At 44.5% G+C, this 27,566-nt stretch overlaps 1 protein-coding gene across 1 annotated transcript; it reads right to left on the bottom strand.

Annotated features, from left to right (window-relative positions):
- Positions 1–379: 379 nt before the first annotated feature.
- GOT1 (glutamic-oxaloacetic transaminase 1) lies at positions 380–25,815 on the bottom strand. Its single transcript, XM_072805736.1, has 9 exons — positions 25,553–25,815; positions 16,248–16,429; positions 8,208–8,331; positions 7,621–7,733; positions 7,282–7,386; positions 5,223–5,373; positions 4,968–5,133; positions 4,079–4,221; positions 380–949 (listed from the first exon to the last, which is right to left on the bottom strand). The coding sequence occupies exons 1-9, from the start codon at positions 25,668–25,670 to the stop codon at positions 810–812; spliced, it is 1,242 nt and encodes a 413-aa protein (XP_072661837.1). The 5' UTR covers positions 25,671–25,815; the 3' UTR covers positions 380–809.
- Between the last annotated feature and the right edge of the window lie 1,751 nt (positions 25,816–27,566).

The raw sequence follows: 27,566 nt of genomic DNA, 5'->3' as shown, positions 1-27,566 counted from the left end.
CTCGATCCCAGGTCTCCAGGATCATGCCCTGGACTGAAGGCGGCGCTAAACCGCTGAGCCACCCAGGCTGCCCTAGAGCATCCATTTTAAACTATGGGTTACAACCCATTAGTGGATCTCAAAATCAATTCCATGGGTCTCAATCAACTTTCATTTCTTTAGTGAAACAGAACACAAAAGGATAGAAAATATCAGAACACACTGCTCACAGCAAGGGTAAATAATGTGTTAAACTTGTGTTTCAGTTATGTGTGTGTGTGTGTGTGTGTGTAAGAGAGAGAGAGAGAGAGATGTAAATCTATTTACCTTGGTTGCCCTAGAGAACTAAAGCATAGGGCTAGGGACACAACCACATAGAAAGAGCAGGAGACAGTCTGGGTAGAGATGACAAGTTTTAATGACACAGCCAACACTCACAATCACAGTTGGCTCTTCAGACAACTTGATCTTTGGGGCAAGATTTTGTGCAGAGTCAAGCAATACACAAAAGCACATGAGCAAGAGAGGCAGCATTCCGGCTTCTAGTGAGGGAGCGAGATATCTAGGTGTCATGATCAAAGTCCTTTTTATTCTTAAATAAAAACCTTAATTTGCTCTGGCCTCCTAAGGGGCTCTGATCCTAGGCCCCCGTTTCTTTACGAGGGATGTTCTTCTTGTAGGGGGCCAGCTTGAACAGAGGCCACCTCACCAGAGCAGCGTTCTAGTCCTCCGTAGTCTCTTTCCGTGATACACACAGCGAGGCTTGTGCAGGCAGGGAACACACATGACAGAGGGCCGCTTTGGTGGTGCTGGTTCGGGTGGTTATTTCTTCACTGGATCTTGGTGACAGCCTCATGGATGGAGGTGGCCACGTACTCTAGATTTTTAGTGGTCAAGCCACACATGTTGATCCGACCGCTTGGCAGCAGATAGATGTGCTTTTCGTTGACCAGATACTCAACCTGCTTGGCTGTTGAAAACCAAAAGCGATATAATGAGAGTAGCAGGAATCCCCTCAGCGATGGAGGTTCAGAGATTCCATGACAATTGCCATGTTCCTTCTTTCCCCCAACACAGAAGAAAATAAAAGGAGCTATTTTGTCCAATTAGAAAATATAGGGAAGTATGCTCAAATGATTCTGGAAACCACTTAGCTAACTTTCTAATCCCCAGGAAGTTTAACATGACTCCTCCTAATGGGAATTTGAATTGGGACTACCTCTCAACTGAAGCTTGCATGTTACATTCACCAGGACACCCTATTAAAACAACCCTCAAACTTACGAACATTCTACTGATATGAAAAACTGGTTTGAAGTGCTTCCTTTATCTCGCCCCCTTAACCTGTATTTGCTTATCCCTGAGCACACAGCAGCAAACTCCCACTGACGCTTCCTCTTCTCAGCTCATTGTAGAAGGCCCCGTGCTAGAAGTAATGCTGTGTGCCTGAACCAAAGGCTGAAAAACTGCCAAGGTCCCTGTGACCCAGCACTTCTCAGGTCCCTCACTTACACACATGCAGCTGGGCTTGGCATGAATAGGAAGGGACTGCCTATACTTCCCTCATGCCACCATCTCTAGAGATCTTTGGTGTATTACAAAGCCATGAGAAAATTTTATTTGATTTCTGCCTGAATAATTAGCACCCTTGATTAGCAGGAATGGGTAATTATCATGAATTGTCACTAAATGTTTGTGTCCCTCCAAAATTCCTATGTTGAAACCCTAACCTCTAATGCGATGGTAGGAGGAACTGGGGCCTCTGGCAGGTGATGACGTCTGGAGGACACCCTGAAAGTAGAGCCCCTGTGTTGGCAAGAGTGCCCTTATAAGTGACTAGAGAGCTGGTATGTGTGTGCATGTGGTCCCTCTCTCTCTTTCCCTTACAACCAATATCTGAGGACACAGCAAGAAAGCAGCCAACTGCAAGCTACAAGAGAGCCCCTGCCCCAGAAGTGACCATGCTGGCACCCTGATCTCAAACTGCCCAGTCTTCAGAACCGTGAGAAGGAAATGATTGTTGTTTAAGTCACCTCGCCCATGGTACCTTGTTACAGCAGCCCAAACTCCGAAGGTAATAAAATCATAATAACTAGAGGAGCAAACACTGTGTGCCAGGCTGTGTTCTAAGTACTTTATATTAACTCAGTTTATCTTGATAATAACCTTATCTTTCCCATTGCACAGAGGGTGTAGAGGGAAGCTAAAAGACCTTTCCAACATCATAGAGCTAGTCAGTGGTGGATCTGGGATTTTAAGGCAGGCATGTAACTCCCAAGTCTATGTATGCAAGTGGAAAATCTGGACCCCATACTCAGTGCTACCAGGGATCCCTCCAAACAAAACAAAGGAACCTTTGGAAGTTACCTTGACCAGCTGGAACTGTGTGAATTACAGTCCTGCAAGAAGACGAATTACAGTCCTGCAAGGAGACACCATCAGAGCCACAGGCACACCACTGTTTGTAAAACCTATGCCTCCCTGGCAGATGCTGCGGTTCCAGGGCTCCAAACCCTGTTTTTGTTTGTTTTTAAGATTTTATTATTAAGTAATCTCTACACCCAGTGTGGGGCTCAAACTCACAACCTTGAGATCAAGAGTTGCATGCTCCACCACTAAGCTAGCCAGGCACCCCAACCTTGTTTTTTGTTTTAATAAAAATGAAACTTAACTAATTTTGTAAGGGGAGCATCACAGCTGAGAAGCTAAACCTATGGATTCTTTCCCTAGAAAAGGCCAATACACATACACAATTTTTCAAATATCATTTCAGGGGCTTCACAGATCTAAAATATGACATGGACGACAGGCTGCAAATCCCTGTTCTGATGGATAAAATGTCATAAAGGGAGCACTGCAGAACCAAGGTGGTGGGTGGTGAGTATATGGGCCTCACCATACAATTCCTCCACCTGTTCTGTTTTAAAATTTTTTCCTAATAAAATGTTGGGAGGGGAAAAACAAAAAAAAAAAAAAACAAATGTTTTTAAAAAGGGTAAATAGTGCCAGGTGCTAAAAATAGAACTTACATGTTATAAGCACAGGTGTGTTCTCACCATTTTTTAATTCATAGTAAAACTAATTTCCTACTCTGGAGAGTGGGATAATATGGATATTTTGTGGGATGACAATCCTCATCTTGTGAACTTTCAGAATATTACTACTAAATATCATTTCTATTACACTTAATATTTTAAAAATTGCAAAGTATGATTTTACTTAAGTGAACTAATGCCCTATTTCAGAATCATGAGGACACCTATGGCCAACTGAACTATCCTATCCCTTCACTTTTTGGGAAGCCTCATTTTACCCCAAAGTATTTCTAGGGGTCTACCATATACAGTCTCTACCACTTATCTTGTTTATATTCCCTTCTGCTTTTTTCTGAGTTCATTTCACACTGGTGCCCTAATGACCCTGGTTTACAATGCTTCCCAGCACCTCTGGTGTTCCATTTACTCACCCAAGTCAGGCACAAAACTGTCCTCAGAGCCATTCAGACACAAGCTCCACACACAGGCAAGTGGTCACATCTGCACCATGTGACCTGTGGTTTGGCCAGTAGGTACTCGGGAACTACTTATCAAATAAATGAATCTTCAATCGTCAGAAGGACAACGGGTCACTGATACGCCCTACTGACGGCTGACCAAGATCACACACTGCCCACTAGACTTTGAATTGGCTCTCAATTCCAACTATCAACCTAAGTTCCTATTTATGAAATGGAGAGATAATTTCATCACCTCTTTTTTTGAGGGCAATGCTTGGAGACTAGGAAAGACCTCTTAAGAAATTAGGTCCCTAAATAATCAGGTATAATAATTATACTTAGGATTAAGGAAAACCCAAAAGGTACCTGAGTATTGATGAGAGACCTTGCCTAAAGCAAGGCTCCAAGCTATAAATCCTATTATTTCCTGACCCATAAAAATGAAAATATCCTAGTGATGGGTCAGTAGGTTTTCAGTAAGAAAACCTAACTTGTTCTGGCCCAAAGTTATGGCTGACCAAAGAGGTGACAGCTAAAGGAACCCAAGAACACAGAGAGAAGGACTGTATCCAACAGCATTCAAGGTGGTTGGGAGACACTTACGGTTCAACCCGGTGAAGCTGAACATTCCAATTTGCTCCGTGATGTGGTTCCAGGTTCCAGGAGTCTTGAGGGCTTCTAAGCGTTCCCTAAGTTTAGATCTCATGGTCAGAATCCGGTCAGCCATTGTCTTCACGTTACCTGTCCTAAGTGGACAGCAATATAAATGTCAATCCAGTTAGGGCAGATAGATGATTCACAGAAGCATGTAGGTTTAAAAAATGGAATTTAATCTACATGCTGAAAGCGAGACCACACACTGCTATGGTATGTGTGGATGCCTGGATGGGGTGGATGAGCAGACCAGAGAGGCACTTACCAGGCCCAAGGAAGTAAGTGAGCTTCTGATGGAGTTTAATACTTGTCTTGGGTCTTCCGGCTGTAACACCACTCAGATTTTAACCTATAATTCACCTAGGTACTGACCCAGACAGGATCATGTATTTTATCAGCCCTAATTAAGTAGCCTGTAGATTTAGCTACTATATAAAAATTATTGTTTTAAAATAGGGCAAAATATATGCAAATTGAATAAGAATGAAGTCCCCAGACTGTCGCACTGACTTGCATTTGGATATTGTATTCTATCACGAATTCCTTCCTGTTTCCCAACTTTTAGGGGAGGAAGCCTAGGTGGTAGGTGAGTTGGGGAGAACTGCCCGTTCGTTGAGCGCTTCCTCCTCTGTGCCCAGTGCTATGTTACTCACATGTGTTGTGTTACACTCATGTGAGTAGGTTCTGGCTTCATTTTACAGAAGTACCTGAGACTCAAACAGTTTAAAGTCATTTTGTCCTGCCTCTGCCAAAATGAAAGGAACAGGCAGTTAAATGTAATAGGACAACTACTGTTCTACATCCCCACACCTCACCCATCAGGCTTTGAGCCCCTTACCATTCCTTAAAGAGCTCAGGGTTAGAGAGGGTAGAGGCCACAATCCGCGCTCCCTGAGCAGGGGGGTTGGACCAAGTAATTCGAACAATCTTCTCCATCTGGGAAAGGACCCGCAGGATGCTATCGGCATCTTTGGCAACCACGGTCAGATTGCCCACACGCTCATCTAAAGGAAGGGATGAGAGTCCGCTCAGGGTGTTGACGGGGCGCGGGGCGGGCGGGGGAGGCAGGGCTGGAACCTGGGAAGGCACTCACTGTAGAGTCCAAAGTTCTTGGAGAAGGACTGAGCACAGAAGAGCTCAAATCCTTCAGACACAAAATAGCGAACAGCCCGGGCGTCCTTCTCTAGGTCTCCAGATGCAAAGCCCTGATAGGCTGAGTCAAAGAAGGGGAACAGAAACCGACGCTGCAAGGAAGGAAAGCGAGTCAGGGCAGGAAATCCTTCTGACACCAACCTCAGACACCAGCCTTCCTTCCCCAGCTGGTGCCTGCACAGGATTTCTAACTACCCATTTCTCCCAGCTCTCCCTTTTGGCATTCAACCACCGCTTTATATCTGTTTTTTTCTGTTCAACTAAATGCCAACCAACAAATCTAATAATTTCAGTAAACTTTATTTTTTTAAGTTTATTGTCCTAGAGTGTCACAATGTCATTTTGCCAACCAGACTTATTTGTGAGGCATGGAGGTAGCATCCTAGGTCGGTGTATTCTTTCCTCTGAATTCGTGATAAGCTTGATCAGCTTGGTCCACCCAGGGTTCCCAACAGCCTTGGGCCTCATCTACTGAGCACTCGAGACAAAGGAGACTGCCAAGGCCCTATTCTCACCCCTCTGACCAACTCAAAGAACTTCCCACAATGGAGCTTGCCCCTTCTACTGGGCTCGTCCTCCCAGAAGACACCACTTCTGAGCCCCCGACTGTCCAAGCCAAAGGCCAGGGTGCATCCTCTACTCCTACCCTGGCAGCTCCTCCCTCACATCCAACTACATCCAACCACATCCTAGTTCCTATCACCCCATGTCCTGGGAGCTTGAGAGTCCTTTCAGGTCTGCCCCTGCCACAGACTGCATTCAGATTCCCGTCAGCTCCCACTCGGATTGTGGCAACAGTTCCCATGCATGGCTATGTCACAGTCCCAACTGTTCTCTTGGCTGTCTAATCTTGCCTCCCTTTGATCCACTCCCTGTTTATATAGTCTGAAGACAGCATACCTGTGATCATGACATGGCATGACATCAAAGTCTTTCAGTGGCTCCCCCCACTGCCTCCAAATAAAGTCCAATGCCTCAGTACAGGATCTGGCCCCCATTTACCTCTAAGTCACTCACAACCCGTTAGAACTCTAGTCTGTACCGAGAATTACTTCCAATTCCTTAAATGGGCCATGACTTCTGCCCTGGGCTTTGATCTCACACTTTCCTCTGTAGGGAACATTCCTTCCCTGCCAGCCCCCACCTGTCCTCATCCTTCAAGTTTCAACATGGCTTCTTCTGCCATCACTGCCCTCCCAACATGCTTGCGTGCACACCCACACGCACGCGTGCACACACACACACACTCTCTCTCTCTCCCCAAAGTCTGGGCACGTGCCTTCACATAACCCCATCAGCACAGCCACAGTACTTGGCTGTCTCCCCAGACAGGTCATATGCTCTCCGAGGGCAGGGACCATCTCTACTGTGTTTACTCTTGTACCCACCCCCCACCCAGTGCCTGGCACATAACAGTTTCTCAATGAGTATTCTTCAAACACATTAATGAGGAATATAAAATGTGAGCTAGAAATTCCAATCTAGAAAGTTATCCCCAAGAAATAATAAAAAGGAGTCTTATACCTATTTGTTTAGAACAAGAAACCTGAGGTCTAAATGTCCATCAACTGATTTAATCAATAGCTAATGTGACATAGCCATGCATGAGAACTGTGCTACGGAGCTTTAAATGGCGTGTAAAGAAGTTCAAATGAAAGACAAAGGATCGTATAAAACGGTATAGATAAAATGATGCCATCTTTGTGAAAGAAATATATTTACATGTGTAACTCCAAATAAGTAAGTAAATAAATAAATAAATAAATAAATAAATAAATAAATAAATAAAGCAAGCAAGCAAGCAAGCAAGCAAAAGAAAAGAAAGGCCCAGTACTCTATCTACCAAAATATTAACAGTAGCTCTTGGCTCATACTTCTCTTCTTCTTTGGGCTTTTCTCCATTTTCCAAACTCTTCCATAAACAGGTATTGCATTTGAATACACAAAACAGTAATACATGCTAATGTTTCAAGAGATATTCTGAAAGGGCAGTCAGTTACCTTCATGACAGAGGCGATCTGCTTCCACTGCTCCGGAGTTGGGTCAGTCCCAGTTGGGTTGTGTGCACAAGCATGGAGGACAAAGATGGAGAACTCGGGGGCATTCTAAAGGGAAGGAAGTGATGTCAGCCCCAACGTGTGCAGGAATATTGGGGGGTCAGAGTCAGTGACACACTGGGCAAGGGGGAGTGTGTTTCTTCCTTACATGCTAACTCAGAAACCACTATTTTGGTTTGAGTAGGAATGTTTCAGACTCTCTCCCTGATCAACGATCCAGAGACCTGCCCCTACTCCTCCTGACATCATGGGGCTCTGTTTACTTTTTATCTAATCGCCCACCTCCAGATCATTCAGGAAACCCTGGAGATCAAGTCCTCTTTTCGCTTCATCCCAATAGTGATAGGACCGGATGTCTTTAAACCCAGCGGCGGAAAACACACCATTATGATTCTCTGTAAGCAGAGGAGTAAAAAGTTAAACGCTTTGACAAACACAGAGGCATAACTGGAAAGGACACACATCAGCCTCCAGGGCCCTCACAGGCTCAGCATTCAATGGGCAACATCAAGGCAAGGGGTGAAAACTTAGAAGAAAGATTGCAACGCCCAAGAACAAGTTCAACCAGTCAGTCACGCTACACTTACATTCTACCCCGGTGAGGCTCTCTGTATCTACATTTTATGCCTCCTCGGGGAAGTTTCAACATACACTAAAACCCAAGTCCACCAAGAGTCTTAAAAACAAGTATTCCTAATCTGAACTGGAGCATCGGGTTACTCATGTACTGCCATCACCCACTGCTCAAACCATCCCCAAGTATCAGTTGATCCAGCGCTGAGTTACATTTTCTGCATAAGCAGTGACAGTGGTGAGGTTAATTCCTGCAGCTCCTCTGTTTCTTCTCTTGCCACAGCTGAATGACTCACCCCAGGTTGGTGAGGACACATAGACAGGCGTGTCCTTGTTGTTCGTTCCATTGTACCATCGTGCTAAGAACTCGGCTCCGATTCGAAGTGCACCTGTTCCCCCCAAAGACTGCACACCTCCAACCTGGAAGAGAAGCAGCAGCAGGGTCACTGGTCGATAATGGTGAAATCAGATGATTATTAGGAAAACTATGGTAACAACAAGCACTTACTCTGTGCCTGCTCTGTGCTATGCCCTTCAAACGTATTATCTTATCAAAAGCTCACAACCACATGACAGAGATACTATTATTCGTCCATGCTTATGAATGAGGAAACTGAGCCTATAAGAAGTGAAGCACTTTGCTCAGTAACCAGCCTCTGAGCACTAAGGCCAGGTCTTCCACCTGGGAAGTCTGAGAGTCTGACTCTTGAGGGGAGTTTCCCTACTGAACACAGGTTGAGGACATACCCGGGCCACATTAGACTGTGTCCACCTGGTAGGCAAACTCACCCCTTCAGCACCCATCCCAAGATCAAAATTCCTCCCAGCAGAAGCCTATGAAATAATGTCTCTAGCTTGCCAGTGACCTCAATCTGCAATGCCATACCCCATCGCTACAAAGCTGGCTTATTAACCCGGAGAAATATGTTCCAACAAAGGTGACGTGTGAGGATTACTTTCCGTAACTTCCTTGCATCTCAAAATGACCTCACGTGGGCAAAGACAGAGTCTTGGTCTTCCCATTTACAAAAGATCTTCATACACATTTGATCCTTACACAACTCTATAAAGTAAGTCCTAGATCCCCAACTCACACTCAAGGAAATCAATTCAGAGAAGTGGTCTGAGAAAAGTTAAAGGCTACGAGTGGCAGAAAAGCTGTGGGCAGCAGAGCTGGAAATGAATCCAGGAGGCGTTCTTGCTTGAGATCTAGTTACCTGCCCTGTTACGCTGTTTTGCCTACACACCTTCAAGTCTGCCCTCTCTCGTAATTCTTAGTAGGCTTTGGTATGACCCTTTCTGTAGAGAAATGTCAAACACTGCTCAAAACATCTAAAGGAGGAAGAAAGAAAAAGATCATCTGAGAAAGTCTATCTTTAGATAGGCTTTTCTTTATAAAAGGAAGGGCACACCAATCTGACAACAGGGACAACCTCCAAGAGAGGCCTAGGATGGGGGAATAGTGGTCCTACTCTAGAAGCTATTTTTTTTAAATAAGGAGAATGTATTCATGCATTATTTGCAAAATTTTAAAATAATTTTTAAAATATATTTAGATGTCTGGGATTTGCTGTAAAATAATTCACCTTTGGCATGAGGACAGAGGGTGATTGTTGAAGCTAGGTGATAGACACGTGGATCTGTTCATCACACTGCATTATCTATTTTTGTAAATATTTGAAATTTGTCCACAATAAAAAAGGTTAAAAAAAAAAAAACCTTTCCTAGACAAAGAAGAAAAGCTTCTAAATTTTTTTTTTAAAACTAACAAAACACAGATGCTGAAAGATAACAAAGAGGAAAAAAATGGAGAAAAGGGAGACTGAGCTTATTCATGAATATTGATACTTTCCAAACAAACATTTATGAACAGCATGAATCCAACAGCACACTAAAAAAAGCACACCCCATTGCTCAAGTGACAGCCCACGAATTCAAGATTGTAAAGAAATGTATCATAAAGTGTGTACTGCTGGGTCGCCTGGGTGGCTCAGTCATTTAAGCATCTGACTCTAGATTTCCGCTCAGGCCTTGATCTCAGGGTCATGAGTTCAAGCCCTACACTGGGATCCATACTATGCGTGGAGCCAACTTAAAAAAATAAAGTATGTCATGCTGCTAGGTAGAGAAAACCCAAATGGTCTTCATAACAGATTAAAAACAGAGCCATTCCTGATTTTGATGCTCAGTACAACAGGAGATAATGGATACTTCTTGAAAATAACAGGAAAAATTCATTCAGCCATGACAAATAAATCAGCTTCATGATGAACTGTGAATCATTGACATCTTCCTTAAGCCAGGAACAAGGCAGTGATACCAATTGTCACCACTTGTTATTTCTCCCCAGTGTTCTGTTTGTATTCAGAGGTCTGAGCATCTGTAAAGGAATACTGTCTGAAATGTGAAACAGAAGCAAAGTGGACATTCGGGGGAAGGAGCTGTGCACAGTCATGCACTGTAGGAGAGCTAGGACAGTGGACTGGCTGAGAATGGTCAGCGCATGGTAGGCTGACCATCTCTGTCCTTCACAGTGACTCCCACTGAGCACCAGGCCCCTCTCATTACTTTCAAGGTCTTGCCTTCACATGTCATCTATCTGGATTCCTCATACAAATCACTACCAAGGTGATGTTAAATGCACATTTATTTTTCATAGATTTGTCACCAGCGAAGTTGAACGTCAATTTATCCATTATTTCACATTTCAAACACCTAAGCAAGTCTGGAATGTTGATGCTTCTCTATAAATGAGCAAGACTCTCCTTGAATCTGGTTTTAAATTATCCTGGGTATGTACAGGTATATGTAGACATCAGTGCAAACATTCCCAGGTATAATCTTTTATTTCTCTCCCACTTTAAAACACAAATTCATTAACTAAAAGGAGTCAGAAGGTCAGTAGACTAGATTGGATTGCAAACATGTTTAGAAGAAATAAACCTACTTCAGTAACATTAACTGATCCTTAACATTCATGATGTATATATATGATATATGACACTTAACATCGAATTCTCAAGAAATTATCATTACCTAAAAATGTATTGAACACTGGATGGCTTCAGCGAAACACAAATGTATCAGCAATTAAAAGAGAGAAATTTGGGGTGAATTAATAATGTATCAATTTGGTCATTCTGTGAATTGAATTTTGGCAAACCGCTCTAAAGCCCAAGGAAGCCCTGCATTTGGAATGAAGAAAACAAGTGTAAAGTTCAAAAGGAGCCAGGCAACTGGCCCTGGGTGGCTAAACTGGGGGTGTCCAGGACAAGAAAAATCCAGTAACATATGGAGTGAATGATGCCAGTTGGGAATCTATATTCTCAATTTAGCCACATGGCCTGAAGAAATCCCTGCCGGACTCAAGAACACTTGTCTGAGATCAGAGTTTACCGATGTGATGACTTCACGGTAAGAAGCAGGAGAGCTGATCAGAAGCTGCTTATAGCCAAGGCCATGGCACATAAACCTGGGCACCCCTACCAGTTCAGTGTCTGGCAAACCAGATGAAGAAGATGATGGTGTTGAAAGGATGAGCCACAGCAAAAGCCCTGAGCCTCTCAGAGGCAAGAGTCAAAGTGAGGAACTGGGATGGCATCACATGACCCTCCTACCAACGGCAGCTCAGGAATTTCCAAAGCTGCATTACAATGCAGGAGATGAAACCTGGACATATGGTCTGGATCCTAAGGTCTAAAAATAGAAAGCAGTAAGCGGCAGTGGTAAGTATAGAAAACAGGGCTCCTCAAAATGGTTGATGGACCTGGTAATGTTAAATCTTGAGAAGAAAAATCTATGGGAAGACAAGATTACTAATTGTTTTCTGGTCCATTCATTCATTGATGCCTCATCTCCTTCAAGTTTTGGCTGAGGGGCGCCTGGGTGACACATTTGGTTAAGCATCTGACGTGGTTCGGCTTAGGTCATGATCTCAGGGTCATGAGATCAAGCCCCGCATTGGGCTCCACACTCAGCGCAGAGTCTGCTTCAGACTCTCTCCCCCCTTCTCCCTTTGCCTCTGCCCTTGCTCTCTCTCTATCAAATAAATAAATGTTTTTTTTAAAAAAAGTTTTGGTTGAAATGTCATTTCTATTTCTATCATGACCACTCTTGTGAAAACCACATCTACCCCAACTCCCACCCTCAGCACCCTTAATGCACCTCTTCTAACAACATTTATATTCTTTTAACATACTCTATCATATTCTTATCTATGACATTTGCAGTTGGCTTCTCCACACAAATCTGTAAGCCAGGGCAGATTTTGGGTCTTTTGGTCACCACTGTGCTCTAGCTTCTCCAAAACAGTGCTGTTAGCGGTAAGCACTCGCCTGTTGACTGAATGAGTGAATTCAAACATCTGAGAATCTCTGAAATGCCAGGCTATGACCTAGTATGTACTAATTATGTACGAGAAAAATAAGTAAGCCATAATCTCTGCCCCGAGGGAAGTGTGAGACACAGACTTACAAAATTATACAACATAGTAAACACAGTAGTATGGTTATTCCTAAACTGTGAACTAAGTCCTGTGAAAACTCGGCTCTTAAGGATTCATCATGGAAGTGACCCTTGGTCAGGCCCTGCAGGACTTAGAGGCTCCTGGAATGGTAGTGCGGGCTGTGAGTCACTAGAACAGGATGAAGGCTGGCTACAAAATATACCACATGTCCAGTTCAAAGTCTAGATCTGTCCTGTAGATTATGGAGGGGCTACTGTGTGTTTGTGTGTGAGGTCAGGAGCAGGTGACATGATTATCAGCAAATTTTTCTTTTCTTTTTTTTTTTTTTTTTTTGCTACAGAAGATCATCCTACCTGCACTGTGCAGAATCTTTTCTTTCTTTCTTTTTTTTTTTTTTTTACTTGAAAGCAAGAGAAGGAGGGAGGGAGAGAACAAAAAACAGTAGGAAGGAGCAGAGGGAGAGGGAGAAGCCCATTCCCCATTCCTTCCTGAGCAGAGAGCTCAATGGGGGGCTCGATCCCAAGACCTTGAGATCATGACCTGAGCCAAAGGCAAACACCTGACTGAGCACCCAGGTGCCCCTGCACTGTGAGAACCTAATAGAATGGGGAGGAGACTAGAGACAGGAGGTTATCACAAGAATCCAAATAAGAGGACTGAACTAAGACAGCAGCTTGGGGATGGTGAGGACATCCAGGGAAAAAGAAAAGACTCTGAGCTCAGAACCAGCCAGGACCTAGGGAGATACAGATGCCAAGAGAGCATTCTAAACCATCCCCTGCCATCCTGGAAAAAAAAAAAAAAAAAGCCTTCAAATATTTACAGACTGCCACCTAAACCTGTTCTCTGATCAAAAATACAACAGAGGACAAAGTAGGCTAGGAGGGAAGGTCAGGTCCCACAAGCCTTCAGAATGAAATGATCAAAATGGGAGCACCAGGAAAAGGGACAAGTACCTGCCCAGGACGGTTGTTAAGTGTAGAAGAAATGCACAGTTTCAGAGGAAGAAGGTCCCCAACACAGAAATGGTTTTTCTTTCTCAACAACAGAATTCCATCTAATCTATCCATGGCATCCCACAAGATAACCCTAGCTGCTAAAGTCCTCCATGCTCAAACTCATCGGGACTTTCCTCAGTGTCCCGATGCCAGCCAGCAAAACTGGTTCATGACTTGCCTAATCACTGACCCAAGTTCCAGAACCTTCACCCAGAGCCTCCCTGCCTCCTGATATAAAAGATGGTGCGTATGTGCCCCTCATTTCACTCCCTGCCAAATGCCTGCTTATCGAGGCATCTGGGAAACAGCCTGTGGGGAATAAACCAGATGGCTCCAAGATGCGGTCCCTTCCACGCATGAGGCTTGCACTACAGCACAAGCCCAAAAGAGCAGCAAGGGCAGCTGGCTTCAATTGAACAACACCTAATGGGACTATTGCAAAAGCTTAATAAGCCCATCTCCATCCTGCTCCTGCAGCCAGCTTTATCTTCTTCAAACACTTGAACTGGGTAACTCTCCTGCTCAAGCCGTCAGGTGGTTTCCCCTAGTCAGGGTGCCAAAATCAGGCTGGACATGCTCCCAGCTCCAGTCAGGTAGATGTCTCTTCAACCTAGACCCACCTGCCTCCTGTCCCTGCATTCCCACTACTGCAAACAAATGCCCCTCCTTTTTCCTTCCACTGTACTTTGTGGTTCCCAATGCGGGCAGGACTTTGGAGTCAACAGGGGAGCTTTTATTTTATTATTTTTTTAAGATTTTATTTATTTATTTGAGAGAGACAAGAGAATATGCGAGAGAGAAAGAGAGTGAGAGCATGAGCAATGGGGAGAGCAGAGGGAGGAGAAGCAGACTCTCCATGATGTAGGGTTCGATCCCGGCCCCAAGAACATGACCTGAGCAGAAGGCAGGTGCTTAACCAACTGAGCCACTCAGGCAACTGAGTTTTTAAAATCATGCCCTCGCAGGGAAGGGACCTACAGGGGAAGAGGGGAGCACTGGGAGTGAAGGGGCAGGTAAGGGTGGTACCTCCAAGATTCTGACTGAACTGGTCTAGACTGGGGTCCACCCATCTGTATGTGTAGAGAACCCCCAGGTGGTACTAATATATAGCCAGAATTGGGAACAGAGTCCTGGCCTCGTTCCCCAAGGTTCAACTCATGTCCCAATTCTACCCCTACCACCACCCCTGTCCTCTGAATCCTTACAACACTGAAAAGGTCTACAAAACCATTCCTGCCACATATGCCCTTCATCTCGCTGTATCTGCTTCCAGATGTGTTCTTCCACATGTCTCTCGTTTACATAGAATATATACCAGGAAGCACTTAAATGGGAGGAACTAAGATCAAGGCTAGGAGAATTAAAGAATGCTAGAACTGGCAGGACTTCGCAGAGCATCTAGACTAGTGGCTCCTGAGCTTTTGGGGCCACAGACTCCCGAAAATCCTGTAAGAGCAGGGCACCTGGCTGGCTCAGTCAGGGGAGGATGCCATTCCTGACCTCAGGGTTCTGAGTGTCAGCCCCACAATGAGTGTAGAGATTACTTAAAAATCCTAAAATAAAATTAAATAAATAAAATAAAATAAAAGCTATAAACTTTCTCCCCAGAAATACACATACACACAGAATTCAGCATAAAATTTCAGGGATGGGGGTGCCTAAGTGGCTCAGTCAGTTAAGCATCCGACTCTTGATTTTGGCTCAGGTCATGATCACAGGATTGTGAGATTAAGTCCCAGGTCAGGCTCTGTGCTGGGCATGAAGCTTGCCTGGGATTCTCTCTCTCCCTCTGCCCCTCTCTACCCTGCTTATGTACACACTCTCTCTTTAAAAAAAAAAAAAGAAAAACCAAACTTTTTTTTTTTTCAGGAGTTTCAGAGGCCCCTTAAATGTTCCCCTATGCAACTGTTCCCTGTGGGATCATGAACCACAAACTGGTCCTTTCCTAACATGTAGATGAGATGTCAGGGTAAATGACTTGCCCCGGGTCAAAGAAGGAGCAGATCTGGGTCCAGACCCTGATCTCTTGATCATTCCATAAAATTCCCTTGGCTTGGCATTTCCACTGACTACTTCAGACCCAGCAGCCACAACCTGATCACCTATTGCATAAAACAGAACAATCAAAGAAGCCATGCTTGGTGTATGGCCACATCATGTACACTATCAGATACTAAGATCACACTACTTAAAACCCCTATTCGTGGACAGTTCAACAGACGTAACACCTAATACTTTAAACCAAATTAAGATTTAAATCCTTTTTTACCTTTGCAGTTTCTAAAGAAAATACAGCCAGGGATCCCTGGGTGGCGCAGCGGTTTGGCGCCTGCCTTTGGCCCAGGGCGCGATCCTGGAGACCCGGGATCGAATCCCACATCAGGCTCCCGGTGCATGGAGCCTGCTTCTCCCTCTGCCTGTGTCTCTGCCTCTCTCTCTCTCTCTCTCTGTGTGACTATCATAAATAAATAAAAATTAAAAAAAAAAAAACTCTATATAGTTTAAAAAAAAAAAAAAAGAAAATACAGCCAACCGTTGAATGACACAGGTTTGAAGTGCACAGGTCCACATATACCTGAATTTTTTTTAATACAGTATAGTACTGTAAATGTATTTTCTCTTCCTTATGATTTTCTTAGTAACATTTTCTTTCCTCTTACTTTATTGTAGGAATACAATATAGACTACATGCAACATACAAAGTATGTGTTAACTGACTATTTATGTTATCCATGAGGCTTCCAGTAGATTACCGGCAGTTAAGTTTTCCGGGAGTCAAAAGTGGTACAAGGATTTTCGGCTGAGCATGGGGTCAACACCCCTAATCACCACATTGTTCAAGGGTCAACTGTGCATCCTTACCCAAAACTCACCCGCTTCTCCTGGAGAGCTGGGCTGTCATCCCCAAGAACAAGGCGGGAAGCACAGGTCCGGAACTCCGCTAGGCCAAGGATCGGCAGGTACTCGTGGTTTAGGCTATGGTCATTGGCAATCTTCTGCTCCACCTTCCTCACAACTGGCAAAACCCAGGGCTGGCAATCGTCTGTGCGATAAGCTGGAACACAGCAAAGAGTCATGTAAGAGGAGGAGGCAGGCTTCACTGGAGGAAGAGTTGGCACTGGGGCTGGGGCGCATTCCACCTCCAATCAGACAGAAGAGCAAGGGAAGTGAAAGCAAAGCTCCTTCGAAGACTGCCTGCCTGCTTCGGAACCAGGCACCGGGCTAAGTGTGGCGCAGGCAGGACAGATGCCATTCCGACCCTTATGGATACTGGAGCTTTGACGTATGCGACCTCTATAAGACAGAACACTGAAGTAAAACTGGGACATCATGGAGCCTGATTGGTGAAAAGAGTGCACGTCAAAGTGCTCTGCACACTGAGAAACCCCTTCCAGTTGCTATGTTGATAGTAGGGGCACACTGAGGTCTGTTTTGCCATGGGCCCTCGTTTTCCTCCTTCTGCATCTCCCCAAGGAATTTCCAGAAGAGTGCTAGGGGCTACTTCACAGTGCTAAGGACCTTCAAACATAAAATGTGGAGAGGAGGATGACCTCCTCCCCTTGTCCTATAAGAACAGGAATGGGACAAATGGCGAGCAAAGGCTCCATGGCTGAAGGTTCCAGCAAATGGTTACACAATCACCCAACAACCTATCCGATATCTGCACACATCTTTGTGATGTGTATCCTCTCTACCACTGCTGACCATCTTGACTGTTCCTCCTACCTCATATTTCACACTTTTATTGATCTAAATGTAATCCATTTCATAATATTTAGTCTTGCCTACAGCAAATTTCTAAGCCACCTATATGCTTAAAGTATTTTTAGTCCAGTTATCCTATCACTGATATTTTCTCCCTCTAATACTATATGATTATCTTAGGATTATAGCTTTAGAGGGCAGCTGCTGTGGCTTGCACCATTTGAGCAGATTCCTGACAGGGGTCATTTGACTCTGCTGAAATGTTTAGGTCTCCAACAGGCCCACACTTTTGCAAGTGATTTTGAAACTGAAAATTTAAGAGTAATTCTGATGGTTTTATCTTGTTGATAATTCTTGACTTAAAAACATTAATCCTTGACTAAAAAAAAAAAAAAAACACTTTTTAGGATGATTGAAATTGTTTACTGAACAATATATGTTGACTGTAGAAAAATTTTAAAAGCCCAGAAAGCAAATCATAAACATTATGAACAAATAATAAATTACTTAATTATTACTATTATTTATTTAATAAATTATAATGTTATAAACATTATAATCCCAGGCCTCAGAGATAGAGTATCAATATTTTGGTGTACAACCTTCTAAGCTTTATTTTACATGAGTATGTTCTTCTATAAAATATGCATCATATTGTATATAAAATTTTCAACATTTTTTTCCTCTTAAATATGAGCATTTGGGACACCTGGGTGGCTCAGTGGTTGAGCGTCTGCCTTTACCTCAGTGCATGATTCCGGGATCAGGGATCGAGTCCCACATTGGGCTCCCTGCGAGGAGGAGCCTGCTTCTACCTCTGCCTATGTCTCTGCCTTTTTCTGTGTCTGTCTCTCATGAATAAATAAATAAATAAATCTTTTTTTAAAATGAGCATTTTTCGTTGTCATTAATTATTCTTCTACTAGGTGATATATTCACATGTCCGCCCCCCATCCTAATCCTCCAACTACCTCTTTCCAAATCCCACCCTCCAATAAATAACAGCTGTTCTTATTTTCTTTGTAACCTTCCAGAATTTCGGTATGCATACACAAGCAAATATAGGCCCTATGTCCTCTTTTTTACATAAAAGGTAACATGTAGCATACTATACAATGTTTTGTTCCTTGCTTTTCTATTTAAAGATCTTTAAAAAAAAAAAAAAGATCTTTTTTTTTTTTTTTTTTATCTGTGCATGGAGTAACTTTCTTTCTTTTTAAGATTTTGAGAGAGAGAGAGCGTGCATGAGTGAGTACAAGTTGGGGAGGAGCAGAGGCAGAGACAGAGGGAGAGAGAATCTCAAGCAGATGGTAGGCTGAACAGGGAGCCCTCAACCTGAGATCATGACCTAAGCTGAAATCAAGAGTCGCACGCTTAACCAACTGGGCCACCCAGGTGCCCTTTTTCATTCTTTTTTTTTTTTTTTAAACAGCTGCATAACTGATGAATGTACCACAAATTGTAATTGTTTTGCCAGTCCCTTGTTAATGGACATTTGAGTTGTTTCCAGTCTTTAGCTATTACAGAAAAATATTTCAATGAACAACCTAATTCATGTCATCTTACAGGTAACTATATCCATAGGATGCAGGGTTGAAAATGAAGAGTTGGCTAAGAAGTATGTGTATTTGTAGTTTTGACAGATATATCCAAATTGGCCTCCATAGGGATTTTATCAGTTAACATTCCTACCATCCACGTACAAGTGTCTGCTTCCCACAGCCTCATCCAGAGTAAATTTTTGTCAGTATGAGGATGCAAATGGTGCTCAGGGTAGTTTTAATTCACATTTCTCTTATTATGAATGCAATGGGCATTTTTATTATTTACTTACATACTTGTTTGTTTATTTAAGTAGGCTCCATGCCCAGCGTGGAGCCCAACACGGAATTTGAACTCATGATGCTGAGATCAAGTGCTGAGCTGAGATCAAGAGTTGGAGGCTAACTGACTGAGCCACTCAGGCTCATGATCCATTTACAATACAATTTTAGTGACTAGACAACATTCCTTTCCAGGCATAACTTATTAACTATTCGTGTTGCTTTCAATTATTTGATTATATAAACACTGTGATAAATATTCTTATGCCTTTACACATATTCATGAGTGTTCCCTTAGAAAAAAGTTTCTAGATGTAAAATTACAGTCAAAAGTATACAACCAATCAAATTTTATAAGATCATTTTGATTTGCGGTCTTTCTTCTGTCAACTAACTCTGCCCTCTAGGAATGTGTCATCTGCAAATCTGATAAGCATTATCAAACTAGTAATAAGAATGAGGACAGAGCTCCAGACTGACACAGCCACTAACCAACCATAGTCTGAGTAGGTGGCTATAACTCACAATCCTGTTACAACACTGACATGCTACACCTTGGCCTACCAGATTCCCTACAAACAAGTCAAAAGCCTATTTTATCAGGTGGGATTTGGTCCGTTTTTGTTTGTTTTTTAAGATTTTACTTATTTACTTGAGCTAGCAAAAGAGAGAAAGTGCACGAGCAGGAGGATGGGCAGTGGGACAGGGAGAGGCAGACATACCACTGAGCAGGGAGCCCGATGTGAGGCTCCATCCCAGGACCCCAGGACCCCTGGATTATGACCTGAGCCAAAGGTAGATGTTTAATTAACTGAGCCACCAGGGGACCCCGGTCTGGTTTTTTTTAAAGAGATAGCAACATAACCATTTTTAAGAGTTATCTCTGAATGAAATCTATGATCACAATGCTACCATTGTTCATAATATTCTTGGAATTCTTCTTTTGGAATTATTTTTAGACATGATGTCTCATTATTTTGAATAACCTTAATGGTGCTAAATCTTTGTCCTTTGAAAATAAATTTGATTTTCAGAAATGGTACTTGCAGCAAGAGCAAACACATCTTTGACTATACCACACAAAAGAGATCCTATTTAGATGTACAATGTCGGTGTTCATAGAAAAGCCAGTTCTATTATGCTTTACATCTGTATTTGGAGGTTATGTATATTACGTAATCATGCCATATGTATTATATCTATGATGTCATTTGTAAACCATGTATTATAAATAAAATAGGAAAGATAAAGCCACAGTACCACTGTGCTTTACCTATACTGTATGTTCTGTACTACTCTAAAAAAACCCTGGAATATGACTAGACTCAAGGAGGCATTGTGTATATACTGTGACAAAAGAGAAATTGGCCAACTTATGCTTCCCCGCCCTCCTTCACCATCCAGTTTCTCCCAGGTTCAGTTCCAGATTTATTCCTGATGCCTGGTTTAACTGCCCTAATGAAGCAGAACAGCAGATGGCTCTTGGGTGATTAGAGCAATGAGGTCAAACAGCAGTAACAACTATGATTCCTGCTCTGCCAGGGGATTTTTATTCCGTTTGTCAGACTCAGGAGTTTCTCATTCATGCTTTTATTCACTCATTCATTTAACAAGGACTTACTGAACCAAGAACCAGACACTGGCTACAAGTAGCTACACAGAAATGGGTAAGATAAAATAAGATACTGTCTGCCCTGGAGGAAACATAGAATATAGAGCCCTTAATTCTCTTGTAACGAGTCAGGGAAGATTTTACAGAGAATGAAGGATGAACAATGAGTAAGAGTTTTAAAGGTAGTCAAGGAAAGGGCATTCCAGCATAGAAGGGAGTTCTCCTAGGTTGTTTGGCCGGTCTAATAATTAAATTGACAGAACAGGTTAAAAGGAGAAAAACAAAAATTTAACAACCTGTACTGCCTGCATACATGGGAGAGACCCAGAAAAACTGAGTAACTCCCCAAAATGGCCAAAGCCATCACCTTAACTGTGGCCTTCAGCTAAAGATAAAAGATGTTGGGGGTGGGGAGTCAGTTCTGAGAGGTGACCTTCTGCAGACCTAAGCGCAGCCTCTCCACTGATAAGTTCCTAGAGACTTAAGAGTCATATGCGAGAGACACTCCTACTAATGGGTATTTCCCCTATAAATGTAAATGTTTCTTACAAAACAGTAACCTCAACTTGGTTTTCAGAGCTTCAACTGTATTTGAAGTTTGGGTTTTTTTAAAGATTTTATTTTATTTTTTTTATAATTTTTTTTAATTTTTATTTATTTATGATAGTCACACACAGAGAGAGAGAGAGAGAGAGAGAGAGAGAGGCAGAGGCAGAAGCAGGCTCCATGCACTGGGAGCCCGATGTGGGATTCGATCCCGGGTCTCCAGGATCACGCCCTGGGCCAAAGGCAGGTGCCAAACCGCTGTGCCACCCAGGGATCCCTAAAGATTTTATTTTTTTTATCTGACAGAGAAAGCCAAGCACAAGCAGGGGGAGCAGGAGAGAGAGAAGCAGCCTCCCCACTGAGCAGGGACCCCCCTCTGTGGGACTCAATCCCAGGACCACGACCTGAGCCGAAGGCAGATGCTCAACTGACTGAGCCATCCAGGTGCCTCTGTATTTGCAGTTTCTTAAAAATAACAAGCTTAGGGCATATTTTGGGGTGGTATCTTTTGCTTCCCTTCACCAGACTGAGGGAACACCTGTGCAAGGCCCAAGAGGCTTGGAGAAAGGAAATTTTTGAGGATCTGCATTTTCATGGCTCAGACATAGGATCTGTGGAGGAATAGTAAGGAGTGACTCAAAGAGTCTTGGAGGATATCCTTTTTAAAGGACGTAGTTTCAATGGGGAAACCACTGAAAGCATTTAAACAAGAGGGTGATGTGGACAGCTGTACGTTTTAACAGGATCATCTGAGTGACATGATGAAACATAAACTGGAAAGGGGAACAGAGGTGGAATGAAGTCTTGATTAAGGTAGTGGCAGCAAGGATAAAGAACATCACTTCCCTCATCCACGCCAGCCAAGAGCCCCTGCACACAGGCATGACTCTTTTTTTTTTTTTTTTTAAGATTTTATTTATTTATTCATGAGAGACACAGAGAGAGAGTGAGGCAGAGACACAGGCAGAGGGAGAAGCAGCCCCATGCAGGGAGCCCGACGTGGCACTTGATCCTGGGTCTCCTGGATCAGGCTGTGGGCTGAAGGCGGTGCTAAAGCGCTGAGCCACCCAGGTTGCCCCAGGCATGCTCTTAAGACCCTTTTCTAACTAGAGTCCTGGGAAGAGGGGCTGGGAGTATTCAGCAACACCTGATACAGCCCATACATCCAACTATTTTATGGGAAAATGCTAGAAATCCACATTAAAACCGCAACAAATATTAAAACAAGAGCAGTTTATCTGGAACAAAAGAAAGCTCAGTTTATGTGAACAGACTGGAGTCTACGAAGAAATGTCTTGCTTCATGCTGTACTGAGGCTGGCCCCATGTCTCCCCCCACCCCCCCTTGAAGCAACTTGTCTCAAACTCTGAGATGCACTAAAATGGTCAGCTCAGAGCACGTCATACTTAAATGTGATGCTCTGCTTTGCTTAACTATAAGAAATTATGGAAATGGTCACAGCAAGAATATCTTGGGAGAAACTATCAACAAGAAGGAATGAGGTAGTGAAATTATAAATAGTTGCAGCTTATTTTAAACATGTCCAACATCACTAGAACTTGAGCTGGATAATCTCCACCGGGCTTTATCTTAACATGGGGAGAAAAAAAGTATCTTCCTCAAAGTCGATGATTAATTACATTTCCTTCACAAAGGATATACTTGGGGATGTGTACGACTAGAGCTACGCCATACAGAAGCTGGAAGGAGACCTCTTATTCTACTCTAATCAGACGCTTATCCGAGCACCTGCCATCCACAAAAGAGATCACAAAAAGAAAAATATTCATACCACACTTTTCACTTATATCTCACATTTCACACATAATTATTCATTTAATCCTCAGCCAACCGATGTTGATTACATTATCCTACATGTAATGTGCTAGTGAACCTCCGAGCAGAATTTTAGAGAGACATCATCCCATCCCTGCTCCTCATTTAACAGACTGAGTTCCAGGATGTTAAACAGCCCTCCCAAGGTCATGCTGCTGGGCTGCTGGGCTGCTGGGCTGCAGGGCTGGCCTGTACCCAGATCTCCTGGTCCTTCCCACCAGGGTGCACTGGCAGCCTCTGGACCACCTGAAGGACCCAAAATAGAGGAGAGGACAGTTCCATCACCAATAGCCATGTGATCTGGGACAATCTGCTTCATCTATCTGGGCTTCAGCCTTCCTTCTGTCGAAAACAACCCTCCAGAGTTGTTGTAACCATCAAATAAGATTAAATGCATAAATCATTTGTTCATAAGAAGGAGAGAAGTTCCTGGGTTCCTGGGAAACAGGTTCCTGGGAAAAGGTACCGTCTCAGGTGAGGTGATCACCCGAACTGCAAACTACACTTCTGGCCTGGGCTGGCAGGGCACATTTTCTCTGCACGGACAGTTTATTTCTGAACCAATGTCAGAAATGATTTCATTCTGCAGCTCTTAGGCTGAAAAGTTTTACTCAACATCTTCTAAGCAACCTACCCAAAGAAATGCCAAAAGCAACAATAATAGTAACAGAAATGCCAAAACAACTCTTACATAACCCCTACTTATTTGCCAGATACTATTCTGGGTACTTTAAATGTGTTTGATTCTCACAAAAACCCTGTAAGATAACTTAATGGTAACTGAGTCCGAAAAGAATTGAACATTTTTAAAAGATGTAGTTAAGTCAACATCAACACATATATATCTGGCCCTAAATAAATACTTGGAGGTTTTAAATTGGATTTTAAATTTAAATTGGATTTAAATTAAGAGGTTGAATGGTGCCCAATTCCAATTCAACTCAAGGCAACCTTTCAATACTTCTCCCACTCATATGCCTGTTAAAAACATCACTTACTCTCCATGGGTGAAACTTGTAGTATTTACTTTTTAAAAAATGCTTTATTATGGAAAATTTCAAATATATACAAAAGTCACAAGAATAATATAATGGATGCCCACCCAGCCATTACCTAGTTTCACCAAAACATACTTTTTGAATGGCTTTTTTTTTTTTTTCTCACCCCTCTCCCATACTCCTTCCCTAGGGAAGGTTTCTTTTTTTTTTTTTTTTTTTTTAAAGATTTTATTTATTTATTTGAGAAAAAGAGAGCATGGGGTGGGGAGTGAGCAGAGGGAGAGGGAGAAGCAGGCTCCCCACTGAGCACAGAGCCAGATGTGGACGTGGCGCTCTGTCCCAGTGCCATGCAATTATGACCTGAGCCGAAGGCAGACACGACAACCAACCCATTGAGCCACCCAGGCGCCCCTGAAGACTTATTTTCAACAGGTCCTATGTACAGCCACTGTTAGATGCCTGATTCTGAACCTCCTTCTCACCACCCTCTACTACAAAATAGTTCGATTGTCTCTTTCCAAAATTCCTAATCCTTTTACTCTAAATCTGTTCCTTAGCACAGACCATCATTGTACTCATTTTCTTCAACCTGGCTAGTCTTTGTGGTCGACAGTCTGTGGGGCTTCAAACGTTCACATGACGGTGACAGAAATAACAAATTCACCAAAGGTTAGAACCTTTGTGAGGGATCCCTGGGTGGCGCAGCGGTTTGGCGCCTGCCTTTGGCCCGGGGTGCGATACTGGAGACCCGGGATCGAGTCCCATGTCGGGCTCCAGGTGCATGGAGCCTGCTTCTCCCTCTGCCTATGTCTCTGCCTCTCTCTGTGTGTGTGTGACTATCATAAATAAATAAAAATTAAAAAAAAAAGAACCTTTGTGGAGGCACTCCAGTCTAAAAGGGGAAACTGAGGCCCATGTTCTGAGCTGTCCAAGGTCCAAGAAATACCAGCAAGAACTGAAGACAAGAATGTGTGAAAAGTGAACTTTACTTCCTCTCCACTCTTTCCCACCGACCTTCTCTGCCCATTCCTGCCACAGCTGTGAGGGCCAGAATATGATTCCCAGATCCTCCCAGGCAGTATTAACCTGTCTCAGGAGCATTTTAGATTTCTATTATATCACACTTTGATCTTAAAATCCTTGAGACGAAACAAGCCTCGGTCTTTACCCCACAAGGCTTAGTAAAGGACTGATTGATACCTGGTAGTCAATCAAATATTTACTAACCCAGACCAGAGCTCCCTGACCTTAGAGTTCTCCTTCACCCACTCCCCAGCAACCTGGACACCAAGCCTCCCAGCATTCCTGGTTTCCCCCCTCTCCTTATGATCTCTGGTCTCCCCATTTATTAACAGGCGAAAGGGTGTAGTATAAAGAACACGGAAAGGGGAACTGGAAAAACTGCGTTTATGTCCTGGCTGTTAACCCTGTACTGTGGACCCTGGACTCCACACCTTGCCTCCTTTTATCCAGAGACTCCACGTGCCCATCTGTAAAATGGGCAAGTAGAAAAAAGGCTCGTGAATGTCGCCTCCTCCCCGGGGCTCCCCTCTCCAGCCGGCGCCAAGCCGGGCCTCGGCCTCGCCCCCTGCCCCGCGGCCCGGGTGGGGTCCGCCCACGCCCCCGGCTGCAGGAGCAGGAGCTCGCGGCATCTTTACCTCCCACTCCCAGGTTGACCTTGCGCGGGTCCGGATCCTCCCGGAAGTCGGCAGTGAGCTTGAAGACCAGCACCGGCTGGGCCTGCGGCACCTCGGCGAACACGGACGGAGGCGCCATGGCCGGAGCGCTCGGGCGGCCGCCCCCTCGCCGTCTGGAGCCGCTCGGTCCCGCGGCCGCCGCGCTGGAGGAGACTCTCACCTTCACCTCGCCGGGGGGCGGGCCCGCGGCCTCCAATGGCCTCGCTGCGTCCGGGCCTTGGCAACGCGGCCCACCAATCGCGAGCCTCTGACGCAGAGGGGCGGGGGCGGGGCTGCCGCTGGCCAATCCAAGCGGAGGATCTTATCGGAGGCCGGTGTGATGCAACCAATGCGGGGTCGGCCGGCCGAGACGCGGCCCCGGCCGGGCTGAGTGGCAGAGCGGCCTCCTATGGCCGAGGCCCGAGCCGAGCGGCGCGGCCCCCTCGACCTTCCGCGGCCCGGCGAGCGGGGGCGCCCTCCTGCCCCGGGCTGGCGGCCAGAGCCCCGGCGTCCTCGGCCTGAAGGTCGGCTGCGGGGCCGCGGCCCGGGCCCGGCGGGAGACCTGGACCGGCCCGGCCGGCTGTTCCGCGGGAGGCAGCGTGGGTGGGCCGCCTGCCGCCTCCCTGCCTGCCTCCCTGCCTGCCTCCCTGTCTGCCTGCCTCCCTCCCTGCCTGCCTCCCTGCCTGCCTCCCTGTCTGCCTGCCAGGCGGGGGCATCCCGCTGAAAGTGGGGGAGTGGCCTGGAATTCCCTTCTGCCGCCCTTAGACTGTGACATTTTCCGCTCCCCTTTCCTTGCGAAGCAGCCGCGTCCTCCAGGACCTCCATGACCTCCAGGACCTCCAGGACCCGGGCCCCGCGTCCCCCTCCAGCTTTCCTCCCTCGTGGGCACTCCACCGGATCGTGCGGTCGTCAGCTGGCTGGTACCCAGACTGCCTCCTCCCCAGCCCTCCTGCCCACCTGGTGACCTTCAAGACGCACAGTAAATGAATGCCCGCTTTTGGCCGGAGTGGGTCAAAATCGTCCTGTGCTTCTGTACCTTGTGGGCAATATTAGCATCTCAGAAAATGCCCTGATTAAGAACCTAGCTCTGCAGCCAGACCACCTAGGTTTAGATTCTGGCTCTGTCATTTACTGACTTAGGCAGGTTTAGGCAAGTGACTTAACCTCTTTGTTCCTGCTCGGTAAAGTGGAGATAATAGGGTTTCCTTAGGGCTGTTGTGGGGATTATAGGAGTTAACACATATAAAGTGTTGAGCCGCGTATAGTAAGCAGTCCCTAAATGTTAGCCGTTGTTGTCACTGCACATCTGCACACCCCTTGTAGATGGTAACCTTCTTTTGGCCAGATACCTTACCCTACATAAGTATCCCCCAGTTTTTTGCACTTGGTAAGTATTCATTAAATGCTGGAAGGACCAATCCATTCTCTTGGTGTTTCAGGAGAAAACAGTACCTCAGCCTCTGTTCATTGGATAATATGACAAATCTCAAAACATATTTTCCACTCAAAGTAATGAACACGAGCCAAAGAAACTTTGTGCAACACCTGCCAATCTTTGTATTGCATGCTTTTTTTTTTTCCAGAAGTTTTGTCTCTGCTTTTAAAGCGAATTGCCCACAGTGTTTCATTAACAACGCTTTCCTCTAAGATTGCAAGTTCAACACTGAAGGTGAAATGACAATGAACTTTTCGTGATTCCAAAAGCAGAGGCAAAGGGCAACTGCTGAGAGGGTTGTTCTACGGCCCAGCCTTTCCAGAGTTTGAAAAGGATGATCTTCGCAGCAATGGCCAACAATATCATGGTCATTTCTTACGTCATTGCCTTGGGGAAAAACAACCCATGGTTACCTAAACCTTATCAACTTAGTTAAGTCCAAATAAATATTTATTGACAATCTAAGCAGCTCCATAACCAAGTCAAGCTGACAGTGGCAAAGAAAGTGACATATGCAGTTTTCCTTCATAACTTCACAATATCCATTCTAAATTTTAGAAA

This window comes from Canis lupus, chromosome 29 (genome assembly GCF_048164855.1).
Source record: "Canis lupus baileyi chromosome 29, mCanLup2.hap1, whole genome shotgun sequence".
Taxonomy (NCBI): domain Eukaryota; kingdom Metazoa; phylum Chordata; class Mammalia; order Carnivora; family Canidae; genus Canis; species Canis lupus.
Note: the sequence above shows the minus strand (reverse complement) of the source record. Positions and strands in the feature narration are given on the sequence as shown.